Raw genomic sequence first — 15,126 nt, 5'->3', positions numbered from 1 at the left:
AAAAAAATATGTATATACTAAGAATTTGTATATATTCCACGGTGAATCTTTAATAATTGTTTGATATTATAAATATTAGTATTTCTTTCTTAGTGTAGAATTGTTCGATATCATTAAATATTATTGTTTCTTTTCTTAGCGTAGAATTGATCAAATTTGAGACATGTGTAAAAGAGCTAATCCGATCGTGCCATAATTGAAGTGAAAGGGTTATAAGATGATTCTCATCCTCCTGAAAATCTAGAGTGATACTACCCCTTTTGGTAGGGATCCAGATTCTCCTAGAAACATTTTTCAGATCCAGATTTTCTTCAGAAACGTTTCTTGCTGAAATATGAATCACTTGGTAAGAATCGGTAAAACGTTTGACTATTGATCTAGATTCTCTTTGAAATAAACTAGAATCACTACGAAACATCTGTTTGGGTGATTCTCATTCCTAGTTCAAAACAGAGAAACGTTTCTAGATGTTTCATAGAGAATCATTTCACTGAAAAATGTGTTTGGCAGGGATTCTAGTGATTCACCTGAGAATCCGAAACATTTCTTATCATCCAAACGGCGCCTATACCATTACAGTACTCCACCGAGGCCAAGGAATCCTATGTTCCATCTAAATCTCATTAACTCGTAGCCACGCTGATTAATCTTGGATGCTGCAAGCGCGATGTCCTAACTATCCGCGTCTACATCCTGCGGTTGGGAAGGAGGTGGCCCTGACTTATTCGGCTTTTTTTTAGTCAGAATAGTATTTTTCTCTCACAACAATTCAGCCAGAACAGTATTTTTCAGCTAGTTTTAGAGCAGCGAACCCCGGAGCCCAACAGACTACATGCACGCGTCTGTGTTCATTCCTCCGGAAGGAGGAGAGGCGTCCACCCCTTGCGCGCCTGTGATGTGCGCAAACTTTTTCGGAGCCAATACGCCCCTCATATGCGAGTGGAGGGAGTACACCATAACTACACACAAACCAACTGCTAGTACGATGGACCGCACTGATGGGCCGAGTACATTACAACTTAACTCGCATCTCCGATGATAGGCCACCTAATCTCAATGATTTGCAGCTGGATGCACGCATTCTCTGACATATTATGTTGGTGACAGCTTCCAGTTTATCGACAGACGGTGACAGACAGGCATCTAAATAATAAACTGATTTATATTGAAACTGGTTAAACAACGGCACAGCCGGATCCGTGGCGCAATGGTAGCGCGTCTGACTCCAGATCAGAAGGTTGCGTGTTCGATTCACGTCGGGTTCAAAACCCCGAACCATGTCCGGATTCCTTTTTTGCTTTTTTTTTTCCTTCCATTTTGGCTGGTTCGTGAAGAAATACTGTTGGCTGATTTATGTGAGAGAGAAATACTATTTCGACTGAAAATTTACGATCGTTTACGACAAGCCACAACCAAGCGAACATGCTCACTAGTTTTTAGCCCATTTTCTTGTGGTTTCCTCAAAAGAGGGTTTGGCAAAGACCTGCATATCTCGTGACGTTCTCAGCTTGAGCTTCGGTCGCCGTCAGTGCAGGTGAACAACAAGCAACAGCAGGGCAGGTCGTGCTCCCTCTCCCTGGCTTTTGTGCACACAATCCCCAGTCCGCCGGGCGCCAGGACCATTCCATGTGGCTTTACTTGCTCGGCGGTCTATCAGACAGGGCAATCTCCTCTGTCTTTGCCCTGTCCTCTTTTTATTTAAGCGCCCTAATTGTTTAGGCTTGTTTGGCTTCTAAGCCGTACTTTTTTTAGCCAATGAATAATTTTTTTCTCACACCAAATCAGTGAACGGTACTTTCAGTCATGACTTATCAGCCAATCAAGCCCAAACGAAACCGGGCGAAGGGCGGCACCGTCGACCGGCGCTGGACGGCGGCGACGCGAAGCAGCAATTAACCTGCCGGCGGAGGCGACGTGCACCTTGGCATGTGCTCGCCGTCGGTCTCCCTCTCCCCCGTCCCCGCCACGCACCCACATGCGCATCCTTATCGCGCGCTAGCTACAATGCAAGCAAGCCCTTAGCTCCTGCAAGTTGCCGTAGCCGACCTCCTGGCCACAGCTCCAGTCGCCTTCAATTCCTCTGGGCTCCATTCGTGCAAGGAAAATGCATATGCCTCGTGGGGCGGTGGTGGGCAGGGCAGCTAGCGGGGGCGTATCGGGGCGCCGGGCCGACACCTGTTGTCAGTCCCCGGTGGCGGCAGACGCGGTGGACTAGCCGAGCGTACAGCACAGTACTCTTCACCACCTCCCACCTGCGAAGCGTCCCTGCTGCCGCGATGCGTTCTCGATCTTCTTCAACTTCAATTATAGCCTCTCTCTGACTCTGATGCACCGGAAGCGCACCTATCAACTCTTTTCATTTCCCTTCCTTCATCGTGCAAGTACCATTTTCCTTCCTTTTCCCTTTTCAAATGCAACTAGGATACGAGCTCCGCAGTACCGAGAAAGTCCAAAGTCTGTTTCTTCTAGACGAGGGCGACCGAGCCCTGATCACATGAACTTATCATTTTGGCTTATGAGAGCCATGTTTTTCTCTAATAACAAATCAGTTTCAGCTGGCTTAACAGTCGTAGCCGAACAGCTTGCTAGCACATGTGTCGTAGCTAGTGTCAGGCCAGTACCTTGGTCTTCTTTCCTTTTCTTCATTTGGAAATCCGGACTCGATGTGTTTCTGGTCAACCCAGTCAACCAGGGAACAACAAACTCTACTACGTCCCTGAGATAGCAATTAAATGGACTACTCCAACAGATAACAAAGAATGAACAACACAACTCCAGTTCAGAACTGGTAGTGGTAGATGGTTGGCAGGCATAGATGTTCTACGTACGACCATATACATATATTCAGAGTTTCAGACCCGTTTGCCATAGCTCCAACTCCAAAATCTAGGTCGGATTAGTAGTTTGTAGATCTAAATTAAATTAATTTAGGGGTTTACCAAAAATTTGGTGAATTGTTACGTGTCATTTTGGTGCTCTCTGCTCATATCAGTTTACACAGCTATTGCATAGTGAGATGTTTTTATTTGTTTCATATATATAGATTTGCTGCAGTTAGGGAGGCAATGCGAGCGCAATTTGTTCTGATTGATTGCACTGGGTCGATCAGAAACTTGTTAAAATTAAATTAGAGGGAAATAAGCTAACCTAGTTGGCCACTCAATTGCATCCCTAGTTATAGCTGCTCGCAATGCAAAAGATCCCTCGTCCTGTCCTCCATGCGGCAAGGCCGACAGTGTGGTTATTGCAACTAGTTCCCAAACATGAAGTGGTTGGTCACAGGTCTACATGAATAATGGTTCCCAAACTTTGAAGAGGGTAGGTTATTGCCAAATTGTGCTTGTGAGCTGTGCCTGCTACTACAGCAAACTGAAGAAAACCACTGTGCATAACGCGGTGGGCATCAGTCAGGATTAAGGATGAAAACGGTACGGAAATATCCGTACCGAACCGTATCATTTTCAACATTTAATCCGATCAAATTCGTATTTTCGGACAAATTCGAATTCGGTTCGAAATTCGGAACATCAAATTCGAAATCAGAACGAAAATGGTTTAGACATTTTTTTTTTGACCGTTTTCTACTTTTCTACTTTTAATTCGGAATATCCCGAATTCGAAATTCGGTTTGAACCAAATTTGGCTCACTACAAGTCAAACCTTAGAAAAATCATATATTTTTCATACAATCTCGGATGAAAATGATTTTTATATGAAAATTATAGCTCTCGACGAGATCTACAACTTTTTAGTTTTTAGTTTTTTCATTTGATGTCTTGAAGATGTTAAAAAAAATTAAACAAAGTCAGCGATATATTAATCGCGTACAAGCGTTTGTTGCCTTAAAAAAAATCATATCTTCCTTACATCGTGTCGAATGGAGATACTTTTTAAGAAAGTTGTAGGACTTGTTAGTTATTATGTACTTGTTAATTGTTATGCACTTGGTCCTACGGGTCAATATTCCGTATTGATTTTTCGTATACCGACCGTGTTCGACATAATTTCGCTCGAATTAGTTCGTTTTCGAAATTTTTGATATTCCGTAAGTTCGTGTTCGTTTTCGTGTCCGGCTTTACCGCTTTCGTTTTCGTTTTCGTATTCAAATATAGAAGTAGAAAACGGTTGAGAGATTTTCCGACCGTTTTCATCCCTAGTCAGGATACTGCCTGCATCGGACGATCGGATCCCATCGTCCACCATCCATCCGCCTCTCATCCAATTAATGGGCAAATAAAAACCATATATTCAGGGGTAAAATTACACTTCATTTTTTGATACATTTCTGTATGGACAGGGACAGCGTCATTTAACAAGCAGACAAGACAAGATAAGATCATAAATAATAATAAAAAATACATGGTGATCTGATCCTCTGTTCTAAAAAAACTATATATATTTTTTCTTTGCGGTAAGAAAATAATAATAAAAAGAATATATGGTGCTACTGGCTCAGGCAACTACACATATGTAGAGATGAAAACGGTACGGATATTTTTCGACCGTATTCGAAACCGAATCCGTTTAGAGGGGTTGAGATCTGTCCGTATCCGAATCCGGATATCCAACATCCGATACCGTATCCGTATCCGAATACTCAAATCGCATATTTATGATGTCGATATCTAATCGTATCCTATCCGACATAGTTGACACTATCCGTATTCGAATTCGAATCCGGACAGAAATATGAAAACAAGTGTAATATTGGTGATATCCGTCCGTATCCGATTCGTTTTCATCCCTACACATATGTTGATATGTTGGGGGTAAATAAATACACTTACGTACGCATTAGCTAACACGCATGCATCACCTGAACGAACAACCTGCTTTTTACTGCTTCCGTGGTCGTCATCTCTGGTTTCATGCAGTAGCATGCAGGCAGGCATACACGAGCCCAAATCAAATGGTGCTCGATCGTGACCGTACCGTGTTGTACCGTTAGAGCATCGAGGTGTCGCCGTCGACGTCGTTGATCCAACCAAACTTGTCCATGTACGGATTGGCGAGCGTCTCCGGCGGGTAGGCATCGATGCAATCGGCCCAGGCTCCCCTGTCGGTCATGTCGCCGGTCACCTCCCACACGCAGCTGTTGCACTTGAACCCGGACCCGAAGGTGACCATGAGCACCCTGTCCCCGACCTTGAGCCGCCCCTTGGCCTCCATGTACGACAGCACGTACCAGAGGCTGCTCGCCGACGTGTTCCCCCACCGGTGCAGCGTCATCCGCGCCGGCTCCACGTCCTCGTCCTCCAGGCCCAGGCTCTGCTTCACCGCCTCGATGACGGCCGTGCCGCCGGGGTGGAGGCAGAAGTGGTCCACCCCGGCCTTCAAGTTGATCTTTGGCGCCGCGTCGCCACCCTTCTGCTGCTTGCCGGATCCGGAGCCCTGCATCTGCGGGAACTGGAAGAAGAGCCTCCGGGCGAGGTGGCGCGCGGTGAACCGCGCGAGCTCGGCGACGGGGAGCACGCGCGGCGCGAGGCGGCGCAGGTTCACGGCGAAGGCGCGCACGGCGGCCTTGGGGAGCGCCTTGCTGAGGCTGATACCGACGCGGCCCTCGCCGTCCTCCCGCTGCATCGCGCACGCGTGCGCGTCGTCGCTGGCGCCGATGTTGGCGCGCACCAGGCAGCCGAGCTCCATCTTGGCGCGCCCGCGGTGCGCCGGGTCGTTGGTGACCAGCACCGCGGAGCCGCCGCAGCGGAACAGGCAGTTGGCCAGCATCATGGACTTGTCGGTGCCGGAGTACCAGTTGGGCGCTATGGACTCGGACGACACCACGAGCGCCAGCGCGCGGGGCCGCGTCCGCAGCGCGTTCCGGGCCAGGTCCAGCGCGATGAGCCCCGCGCTGCACCCCATCCCCGTGAGGTTGTACGCCGCCACGTCCTCGCGCAGGCCGTAGCGGCGCACGATCCGGGACGACAGCGACGGCGACGGGGAGAGCATGGAGACGTTGAAGACCAGCACGTCCACGTCGCGCGGCGCGAACCCCGTCCGGGCGAAGAGCTCGGCGATGGCCTCGTCGAAGAAGGCGTCCATCTCCTTCAGCGAGTCCTGCAGGGTGGGCGTGTCCTCGCGGCCCTCCAGGATGTTGCGCGGGGCGTAGGTCTCCTCGCCGATGCCGGAGCGGACGATGACGCGGAGGAGGAAGCGGTAGTCGGTTAGACCCAGCCGCACGTTGCGCTGGATCACGTCGCCGGCCGTCTCCGTCGACAGCTTCCGGTCGTCGCGGGGCTTGTGGCACACGTAGTCCAGGAGGTAGCACCGCGACTGCCGGCGGCGTGCGGCGGCCGTCCAGGCCAGGTACGCCATGGCGTGCGCAAGGATGACCCACGTGAGCAGAGGAAGCAGCTCCATCGATCAGTGGATCTTGCTGGATTGGTTCTCTTGGTGCTTGAGCTACTAGGCACGTTGGTCTGGCACCATAAGAAGAGAAGTTGAGTGTGTGATTACTTGCATGCTTATGCTAGAGCTGGGGGTATAGTGTGTTTATATAGGCGCCGCGCGCGCGTCGAGCCCGGCTCTGCCAGAGGAGCTGGGCCAAGGGGCCTGGCTCAGACGAACACGGGCTTTGCTGGGCTATTTTGTACTTTCGACCAACCTTCTAGGTATTCTTTATTTTTGCTCAAAAAAAGGTATTTTTTTTTTCTTCTATCGATAATTTCATACTAGAAAATACTGGTAACTTTGAGCTGCCACCGGCTTCCTGCAACTGTTTAGATAGCAGCACTCATTTATTGTGATTCAATTAAGAGTTAGATCTAATTAAAGGAGATCCTCTAGTCGCAGATAAAGTAACTTTGATCAACATCTTTTATTTTGAAATCTGCTTATATTATCTCACACCTGAAATTAGACACCTCCGGCTCCTCTTTATTCCATTGAAAAACAGCTGTGAATGGCTCCTCCGTTTGGCATGGCTCCTTGCGTGCATATCATATTGCCTGTTCATAAGTTTTTTTTTGGAGACAATTGGTTTAAGCGAGAACGACTTGGCAGAGCATCTCTAGCAACTTGATAAAACCACTCTCTAAAACTAATTTTTGCTGAAGAGGTCAAAAGCCAAAGTCCAACAACTCCCTATGGTTGCCCATTTTCCGCGCGGCGCTGCTTTGACACATCAAAGTTTGCGCCACGACAGGGTAGGAATTCATTTCTCGCGTGATCTAGGGTGTTTGATTCAGGACTAAAGTTTAGTAGATGTCATATCAGGTATTTAGGTACTAATTAGGGCATGTACAACCCATAGACAGGTGTTCGTCTCTAAGCACCTCAAATCTATCATACAGACAAGTATAAAGACAAATCATACAACCCACTGACAGGGGGTCGGTCTCTAAACTGTTTAATGCTTTGCATATAGTTAGGATCAACTATAAATAAATTTTTGTATACCATTATATGGCTATTTGATAGAAAATGTATCAAGGATAAATAAGAGCAACATGATTACAATATTTTTAAAAACCATCAATATAATAATTATATTAATTAAAAACCATCAATATAATTTCTGCAGTCCAATACACTTTCCAGAACCAAATATTATCATATAGCAATTCCAGAACCATATATTAATTAATAATAGCAATCCGGAGATAATGATAATAGGTAGCACATATAGTTCATACAGAAGGACTAAAGTTCATGATATGCATAGTAAAATAATAAGGTGGTATCATCCATCATCTCTCATGCATGAAGTTGACGTCCATATCATGTCAGGTAGGTTGCACATGTACTCCAAAAGCCATCAGGTCGCCTCAAATCTCCAGAAACCATCATCTGCAAGGAAAAAAATAGTAATCAGATGATTTTTTTTTAAAAAAAACATTACTCGGTGCAATGGGAAAGGATGAGTTGGCACATGTCTTTCAAAAAAATAATCTACTCTTTGCAAACAAACAGAAACATGAAGAACAAAGATGAACAGCATGAGCTACCAGGATGACTTAGCAACATTTGCACACTAAACAAAATCAGATAGTGCGAAGCAACTGCCTCTAGAATGACCGTAGGCACACCATGATCACCGCGGGTATAACCCTTCCATCCATAAGGACATTTTTCCCAGTGCCAACACATACAGTCAATAGTTTAACTAGTAGATGATTCATGCCTGAAGGTTGACACACACAGAGACTTTTTTTTTCAGACTATTATTTTCATAATCAGTTGACAGACAACTGGACTATTGTATACTAGTGAAAAAAATATAAATTGAAAGACCCTTCACTTGGAGAAATTTGCTGTTAAATTTCTAGAACCATATCCATGAACAGGGGCCGCGGGAGCATCGGCCACCAAACCATATCCGGCAGCACGGGCAGCTGGAGCACCAGTGCCTCGCCTAGAACTTGAGCTCAGATTTCTCCCCCGGTGATTCATGTTCCCAGAGATTTGGGATGGATTGGGGACGGAGGAGGCTAGGTCTTGGAATTGGGGCTTGGAGATGGAGGATGGATTGGGGGCGGATGGATTTAGGATGGATTGCCACAACTCCAGGTGAGGAGGAGGAGAATAACTCGGTGGGCGAGGGATGGATTGAGCGCGCACGGGAGAACAGCGACGAACGCGCATGGGAGAACAGCGATGAGCGCGCGCGGGACATCTCGAGCACCGTCGCTGAAGGATATTTTGGTGCGACGGCTCCCTCCAGCCCGCGCGAGCGCCCCGGATCTGCGCTCCGTCGAGTCGGGAAGACGGCATTGTACAACGCTGCTCGGGTCATCTTCTCAGCATCGGAGCACGGGCCGGCTCCGTCGCCTCGCGAGACGACGCTGTGTCATGTGGGGAAAGGCCTACACCAGGAGGCGCCGGGCCAGAGACCTACGCCGAGCAGCGGAACGCGCGGTGACGTGGTGACCGTGGCGGCTGCGGACGCAGAAAGCGCAAGCACGGTTGGCTCGGGCAGGTCGAGTGGCTAAGGAGGAAAGATATTATTAGTTTCCTTTTCTATTATTAGTTCCTTGATTTATGGAGTTTGTTACTCCCGTTGGTTGGGGGCTATGCCCTTATATTCTTGTAACCATGACAATTGAGGTTAAGCAAGATTGTTATCCCTAACCTTCTCTCTCTCTTTCTCAACCAAAGCCGACGGTAGAGGGGCATAACCTCACCGGAGAAGACGGCCAGCGGCTACGAGCTACGTAGTCGCGGTCCGGCCAGCCAAGGGTTCGACGCCCTTGACAACCTGGTATCACGGTCTCGTCATTCCTCACCCACCCGCTCTACCCACCCCTCCACGGCCGCCGCGCCAAACCCTAGTCCACCGCCATCGCCGCCGTCTTCCACCGCCTCCGCACCCAGCCCAACAACCATGTCCGAACCAACACTCGCCGAAGTCATGAACATGCTGTAGTCCATGAGCGCGGAGATGAAGACCTTGAAGTCCGACATGGCAACCATGAAGGACAAGTCCTCGTCGTCCTCGGGCGGCGGTGACGGCCATCGCTAGGAAGGGCCGCGCGATCAGGACGTCCACCCGAAACACAAGAAGTGGGATTTTCCCCGCTTTGATGGCACGATTGATCCAATGCTCTTTCTCAACAAGTGCGAGTCCTACTTCCGCCACCATCGGACCATGGCAGAGGAGCGCGTATGGATGGCATCGTATCATCTAGATGACGTCGTGCAGCTGTGGTTTACCCAGCTTCAGGACGACGAGGGCACGCCGCCGTGGGGACGCTTCAAGGACCTCCTGAACCTACGGTTTGGACCTCCCCTCCGCTCTGCCCCGATGTACGAGCTCGCCGAGTGCAGACGCACCGGGACCGTGGAGGAATATGCCAACCGTTTCTAGGCCCTCCTGCCTCGTGCCGGCCGACTTGACGAAGCGCAGCGCGTCCAACTCTTCACCGGGGGCCTCCTTCCGCCGATCAGCCACGCCGTCCGCATCCACAACCCAGAGACGCTCGCGGCGGCCATGAGCCTGGCGCGCCAGGTGGAGCTGATGGAGTCCGAGCGGCTGGTGCAGCACCCTCCTAGGGCACCTCCGTGCGGTCCTCCTCCCGCACCTGTACCTCGCCCTGCACTTCAGGCGCCCCCACCACTGCTGGCGCTCCCAGCTCCTCCGGTGATCTCCCAGCAGGGACGCGGCGAGGGCAACCAGCGCCGCCTCACCCCGGACGAGATGGCGGAGCGACGCCGTCACAATCTGTGCTTCAATTGTAATGAACGGTACACCAGGGGCCACAACCGGTTCTACAAACGCATCTTCTTCCTCGATGGCGTGGAGATCGATGACGACGCGGCCGCGGGCGATGCTGCAGCGGCCGAGTCCGGCGACAAGGACGCGCCCATTTTCTCCCTCCATGCGGTGGCCGGCGTGACCATGGGCAAGACCATGCAGATCCGCGTCAGGGTGGGCGCGACATCCTTCATCGCCCTTCTCGACACCAGATCAACCCACAACTTCATCGCCGAAGAGGCGGCGCAGCGTTTCGGGCTGCCAATCCAGCCTCGTCCGTGACTCACGACAACGGTGGCTAATGGCGAAAAGGTGCCGTGTCTGGGCGTCATCAGGCGCGCCCTGCTCGTCATCCACGACATCGCGTTCGTCGTCGACTTGTTTGTTATGCCTCTCGCAGGATATGACCTGGTGCTCGGCACCCAGTGGATGGAGGCCCTAGGGCGCTTGACGTGGGACTTCACCGCAGGCACGGTGTCGTTCGAGCACCAGGGCTACACGACATGCTGGACAGGGGTGCCGCTACAGGAGGCGCTGGAGCCCTGCGGATGGCGCATGGCGTTTCTGCGTCGACTACCGAGCCCTGAACACGCTCACCATCAAGGACGCGTTCCCGATCCCCGTCGTCGATGAGCTGCTCGACGAGCTTCACGGCGCCCGCTTCTTCACCAAGCTCGACCTATAGTCGGGATATCACCAGGTCCGCATGCACCCTGGCGACATCCACAAGATGGCGTTCCGGACTCACGATGGCCTCTACGAATTCTTGGTGATGCCGTTCGGGTTGTGCAACGCCCCGGCAACGTTCCAGGCACTCATGAACGACGTACTGCGGCCTTTTCTGCGTCGTTTCGTCCTTGTCTTTTTCGATGACATTCTTATCTACAGCCAGACATGGGCGGAGCACCTGCGTCATCTTCGCGTCGTGTTCACCACGCTCCGGCAGCACCAGCTCTTCGTCAAGCGCAGCAAGTGCGCGTTCGGCGAACCATCGGTCTTCTCCAGGCTTCGACAGGGGGATTTTTGTAAAAACGGCGACGAAGGGACGAAGTCAAGAGACCCGTTGTACATGCCCTTAGAAAGACTAAACATGAGTCTAATTAGGCTTAATAGATTTGTCTCTTAAGTTAATCTTAATCTGTGTAATTAGTTTTATAATTAGTCTACGTTTAATACTCCATGCATATATCAAACATTCGATATGACAGGGACTAAATTTTAATAGGTGGAACCATGTCCTGCCGCCACGGACCTCAATGTGTCCGCGAGGTACGCCGTCCTCCTTCCTTTCCACCATTTTCCCAGCTCAAACCCGGTGTGGCAGCTGTTTGGTGAAAATTTCTTCAGCTGTTGTCTTCAAAATACGACATGCCAAGAAACGTGTCTATTGAGCGATCCTAAAAATGATCTGCAAGTAAGAATATAAAAAAGTTTCCCTTCTGATACCTTTTACCTTTTGGCTAGCTTAAAAATAGTGTTTTATGAGAATATTTTTTTCCAGTTGTTACAAAAGCTCTTATAGAGATGATTTACAGCAACGGGGGTTCCCTCTGCACAGGCTTTGGAAAAAAAAAGACGTTTTAAAAAAATCTGTTTGTAGCAGTGAATTCATCAGAACATACAAAAAGAGCTTATAATCTAAGTTTGAAACAGTTAAAGTTAAGATAACCCTAAGACTTTGCTTCACTTTTTATGCTTGTGGAGGGGGTAGTAGAAAGTGAATTCGCATGCGGTGCACAGAGAGGAAGTTCTATATATGTCATTTGTGCAAATTAATCTTAAAGTTATTAAAAACATAATGTCTTTCTCAGGTCAGTCTCAGCGCATAGTTTCATGACTTTGTTTCAAAACTGACATGTGAAAGTGCATCTAGCCCTTTAGTGAGTTTTGTATGATTGAATGACAACGTGATTAAAAGTCTAATCCGTTTGCTAAGTGTGGATAGGTAATAGGTTATCTCACAGGTACTTAATAAAAGCCAAAATTATGTGTTGTTGTATAAACAATCTAGTTCAAGCACAAGACAACAATACAAATGGAATTCATGCAAAGGCTTATTTATTGTGGGATTTTCATGTACCATGTGAAAGCAAGTCCGGTAAAAATTAGTTGATGAGACATGATCGATTGCATATGGAATGGTCTCATATTTGAAGCTTGCCAAATTGAAATGAAAAAGATTACAATACAAAAGAATGGATGATTCAACACAAGATGTGACTTGATGGCTTGAAATGGTGAAGATAGCAAGGAAAGGCTTCGAGGTACATGAGTAGTATCTGATGTTGATCTTTGAATCAGAGGACATTCAACTAACTCAAAGCAAGGACATATGGGGTTACATCTGGGGATCCTCCATTTTTGCTTCAAGTAAGGCTTACTCTCAATTGTTGGGTTCTATACCAGTGCCACCAATATACAAATGGTTGTGGAATTTAAATTGTTTGCCAAAGAGGAAGGCGTTTTTTTGGCTAGTCATAAAGGATCGGCTAAGTACTCGGGAGATTTTGAGAAGGAAAAATATGAAACTACAAAGCTATAATTGTGTTCTCTGTCATCTGGACAAAGGAGTCCTTACATCATCTCTTCTTGGACTGCCCGTTTGCCATGTCTTGCTGGAATTTGTTGGGGTTGGCACATCTAATCCAAGGGAATATAGTTGACACTCTTAATTTGTTCAAAGCTCAAATTCACAGACCTTTCTTCATGGAAATTATTGTTGCAATGTTTTAGGCTATTTGGTCTGCTAGGAATGATGCCATCTTCAGGAATCAACAACACTCTTTGCAAGCTTGCAAAGTGGTCTTCAAACAAGAATTAGCTCGAGTTAAGCTCAGAGCTAAAAGTGACCTACGATTGCAGTTACAATTATGGCTAGACAACTTTATGTAATTTTGCTTATTTTCTTTGTATCCTTCTTTGTTTCATGAAGCTTGTATTCGGCAAACTCTGTTACTAAAAGTTTAATAAAGTTCAGTAGGGGGCAACCCCTCCCGTTTTCCTCAAAAAAATGGCAGGGAAGTACGTTAATGTGGTAGAGATAAGAGAGGGTCTCAAACTGGTCACAAGGATTTATCTCGATACATTGGAGTTCCACAAAGGATGTGCTCTTGGACGCCGAACCACTCCGATCAAGACCTTGGATCACCACAACTAAGGAGGACACAAAGGTATGCCTCACAACAAACATCACTTCCTGTCCCTTAATGTTATCATCACTTTGGATCTTGATCCACCAAGAAAAGAGTCTCGTCGTCCCCATACAACTCCTTGACACCGCTCCATACCAGGCTAAAGGGTTGGCAAGCTTGCTAGTGAGCCCCTAAGGTTCCATGGCACTGACACACCAAGAGTACAAGTGTGGCTCAGACAATAATAGCAAGACAACTACCTTTTATTGAAACTCTCTAGGCTAGATATTGCACTAATCACTCACTAATATTGTGCAAATTACCTTGGATAATCACTTTATAACTTCAATTGCTCCGGTATTCTTCTAAAGCACTACTACAAAACTGCTTTTTGAATACATAATTGATTTTCAGAGGCAGGCATAAGGATCATTGTATTTGGTGAATGTCCTAATGGGCAGCCTATGTGCATCATAAGAGTCGACCCATTAATATTTTTAGAGGAAGAACGTGCAATGGGCTGTCTCTGTAAATCATATTCATCTTGGTATAAACTCTAGGTTCCTAATACATATAACCCATCGCCTACCAGTCCCCCCTGCCACCCAGTCTCTCTCCACCGCCCCCAATTTTTCTTTGACATAGTCCTCACTATCCCCCCATCTATCCTCCTAGCCGCTTCTACGGCATGACAACTAGGATCCACTCCTCTGCTCGCCTCTCTCGGCATAACATGGCTGATCGGGGTCTTGGTACAATGACCGAGATCCCTTTCTCCACCAACGCTATCCCCTCTCTTTGGCATATAGTGTGGTTGCATCTGCGCACGACGAGAAGCCACTATGTGTGGTAGGTAGCCTGGATTTACCAACAATAGGTCAGGATCAGGCGCAATCAACGAGAGATCAAACTTGTTGAGAGGCTTTGACACTTTAAGAAAGTTGAAATGACTTATAATTTGAAACGGAGGGAATATAACCTTGAACCCGGCCACCACTGCTTACAGTGAAACTTTTTTTTTCAAAAGTTTGTATTATTTAAGCCCACATGCAGTAGCACTAGTGTTGGCGTGTTGCTAGCTGGACTGGAGGTGGCCAGTGACCGGACCAGCTTGAAGGTCAGCAGAACGGTTAGAGATGAGGTCAAGATTCTTGGCTCCAAGTAACACAGTGCTGCACAACTAATCGCTGAAGCTAGTTAAACTCGATCAGGCCGGTGAGTAGGGTATATATATATATATATATAGAACTACTATCCTGTAGCTGGCTACAGAATAACTTATTCTGTAGCCACCTTGAGTTATGATAATTACTATGTTATTTTACGAGATTATAGTAACTCCTTACTAAGTGGTTTAATATAACATTATGATAAATATCCCCATGTGTTATAGTAACCCAACTATCGTAAATATGTATTTATATTATGGTAAATTAGTATATAAAATTATAGTAAATGGAGGTGGCTACAGAATAACTTATTTTGTAGCCGGCTACTGAATAGCCTCTCCCTATATATATATATATATATATATATATATATATATATATATATATATATATATATATATATGATCAAGTTTAATTAGTTTATTCTGTAGTCACTTTGAGTTACGATAATTACTATGTTAATTTATGAGATTATAGTAACTCCTTACTAAGTGGTTTACTGTAACGTTATGGTACATATCCTATGTGTTATAGTAACCTAACTATCGTAAATATGTATTGACATTATCATAAATTAGTATATAAAATTATCATATATATATATACACACGCGCGCGCTATTCTACACCCTAGGTGT

General features: G+C 47.2%; 1 protein-coding gene and 1 non-coding gene across 2 annotated transcripts; one reads left to right on the top strand and one right to left on the bottom strand.

The window, feature by feature from the left end:
• Positions 1-1,193: 1,193 nt before the first annotated feature.
• Positions 1,194-1,265, top strand: TRNAW-CCA (transfer RNA tryptophan (anticodon CCA)). Its single transcript has one exon. It is a non-coding gene; the product is annotated as a tRNA-Trp (tRNA).
• Positions 1,266-4,280: 3,015 nt separating this feature from the next.
• On the bottom strand, positions 4,281-6,363 carry LOC136539658 (3-ketoacyl-CoA synthase 12-like). Its single transcript, XM_066531620.1, has one exon. It carries the CDS (start codon positions 6,355-6,357, stop codon positions 4,945-4,947), a length of 1,413 nt encoding a protein of 470 aa, XP_066387717.1. The 5' UTR covers positions 6,358-6,363; the 3' UTR covers positions 4,281-4,944.
• Positions 6,364-15,126: the final 8,763 nt, after the last annotated feature.

Source organism: Miscanthus floridulus, chromosome 2 (genome assembly GCF_019320115.1).
Source record: "Miscanthus floridulus cultivar M001 chromosome 2, ASM1932011v1, whole genome shotgun sequence".
NCBI classification, from domain to species: Eukaryota; Viridiplantae; Streptophyta; class Magnoliopsida; order Poales; family Poaceae; genus Miscanthus; species Miscanthus floridulus.
This window is presented reverse-complemented; position numbering and strand designations above follow the sequence as displayed.

Bases quoted from the DNA above. Each gene is read 5' to 3' on its own strand.
- LOC136539658 (XM_066531620.1), bottom strand. From the start codon at position 6,357: ATGGAGCTGCTTCCTCTGCTCACGTGGGTCATCCTTGCGCACGCCATG.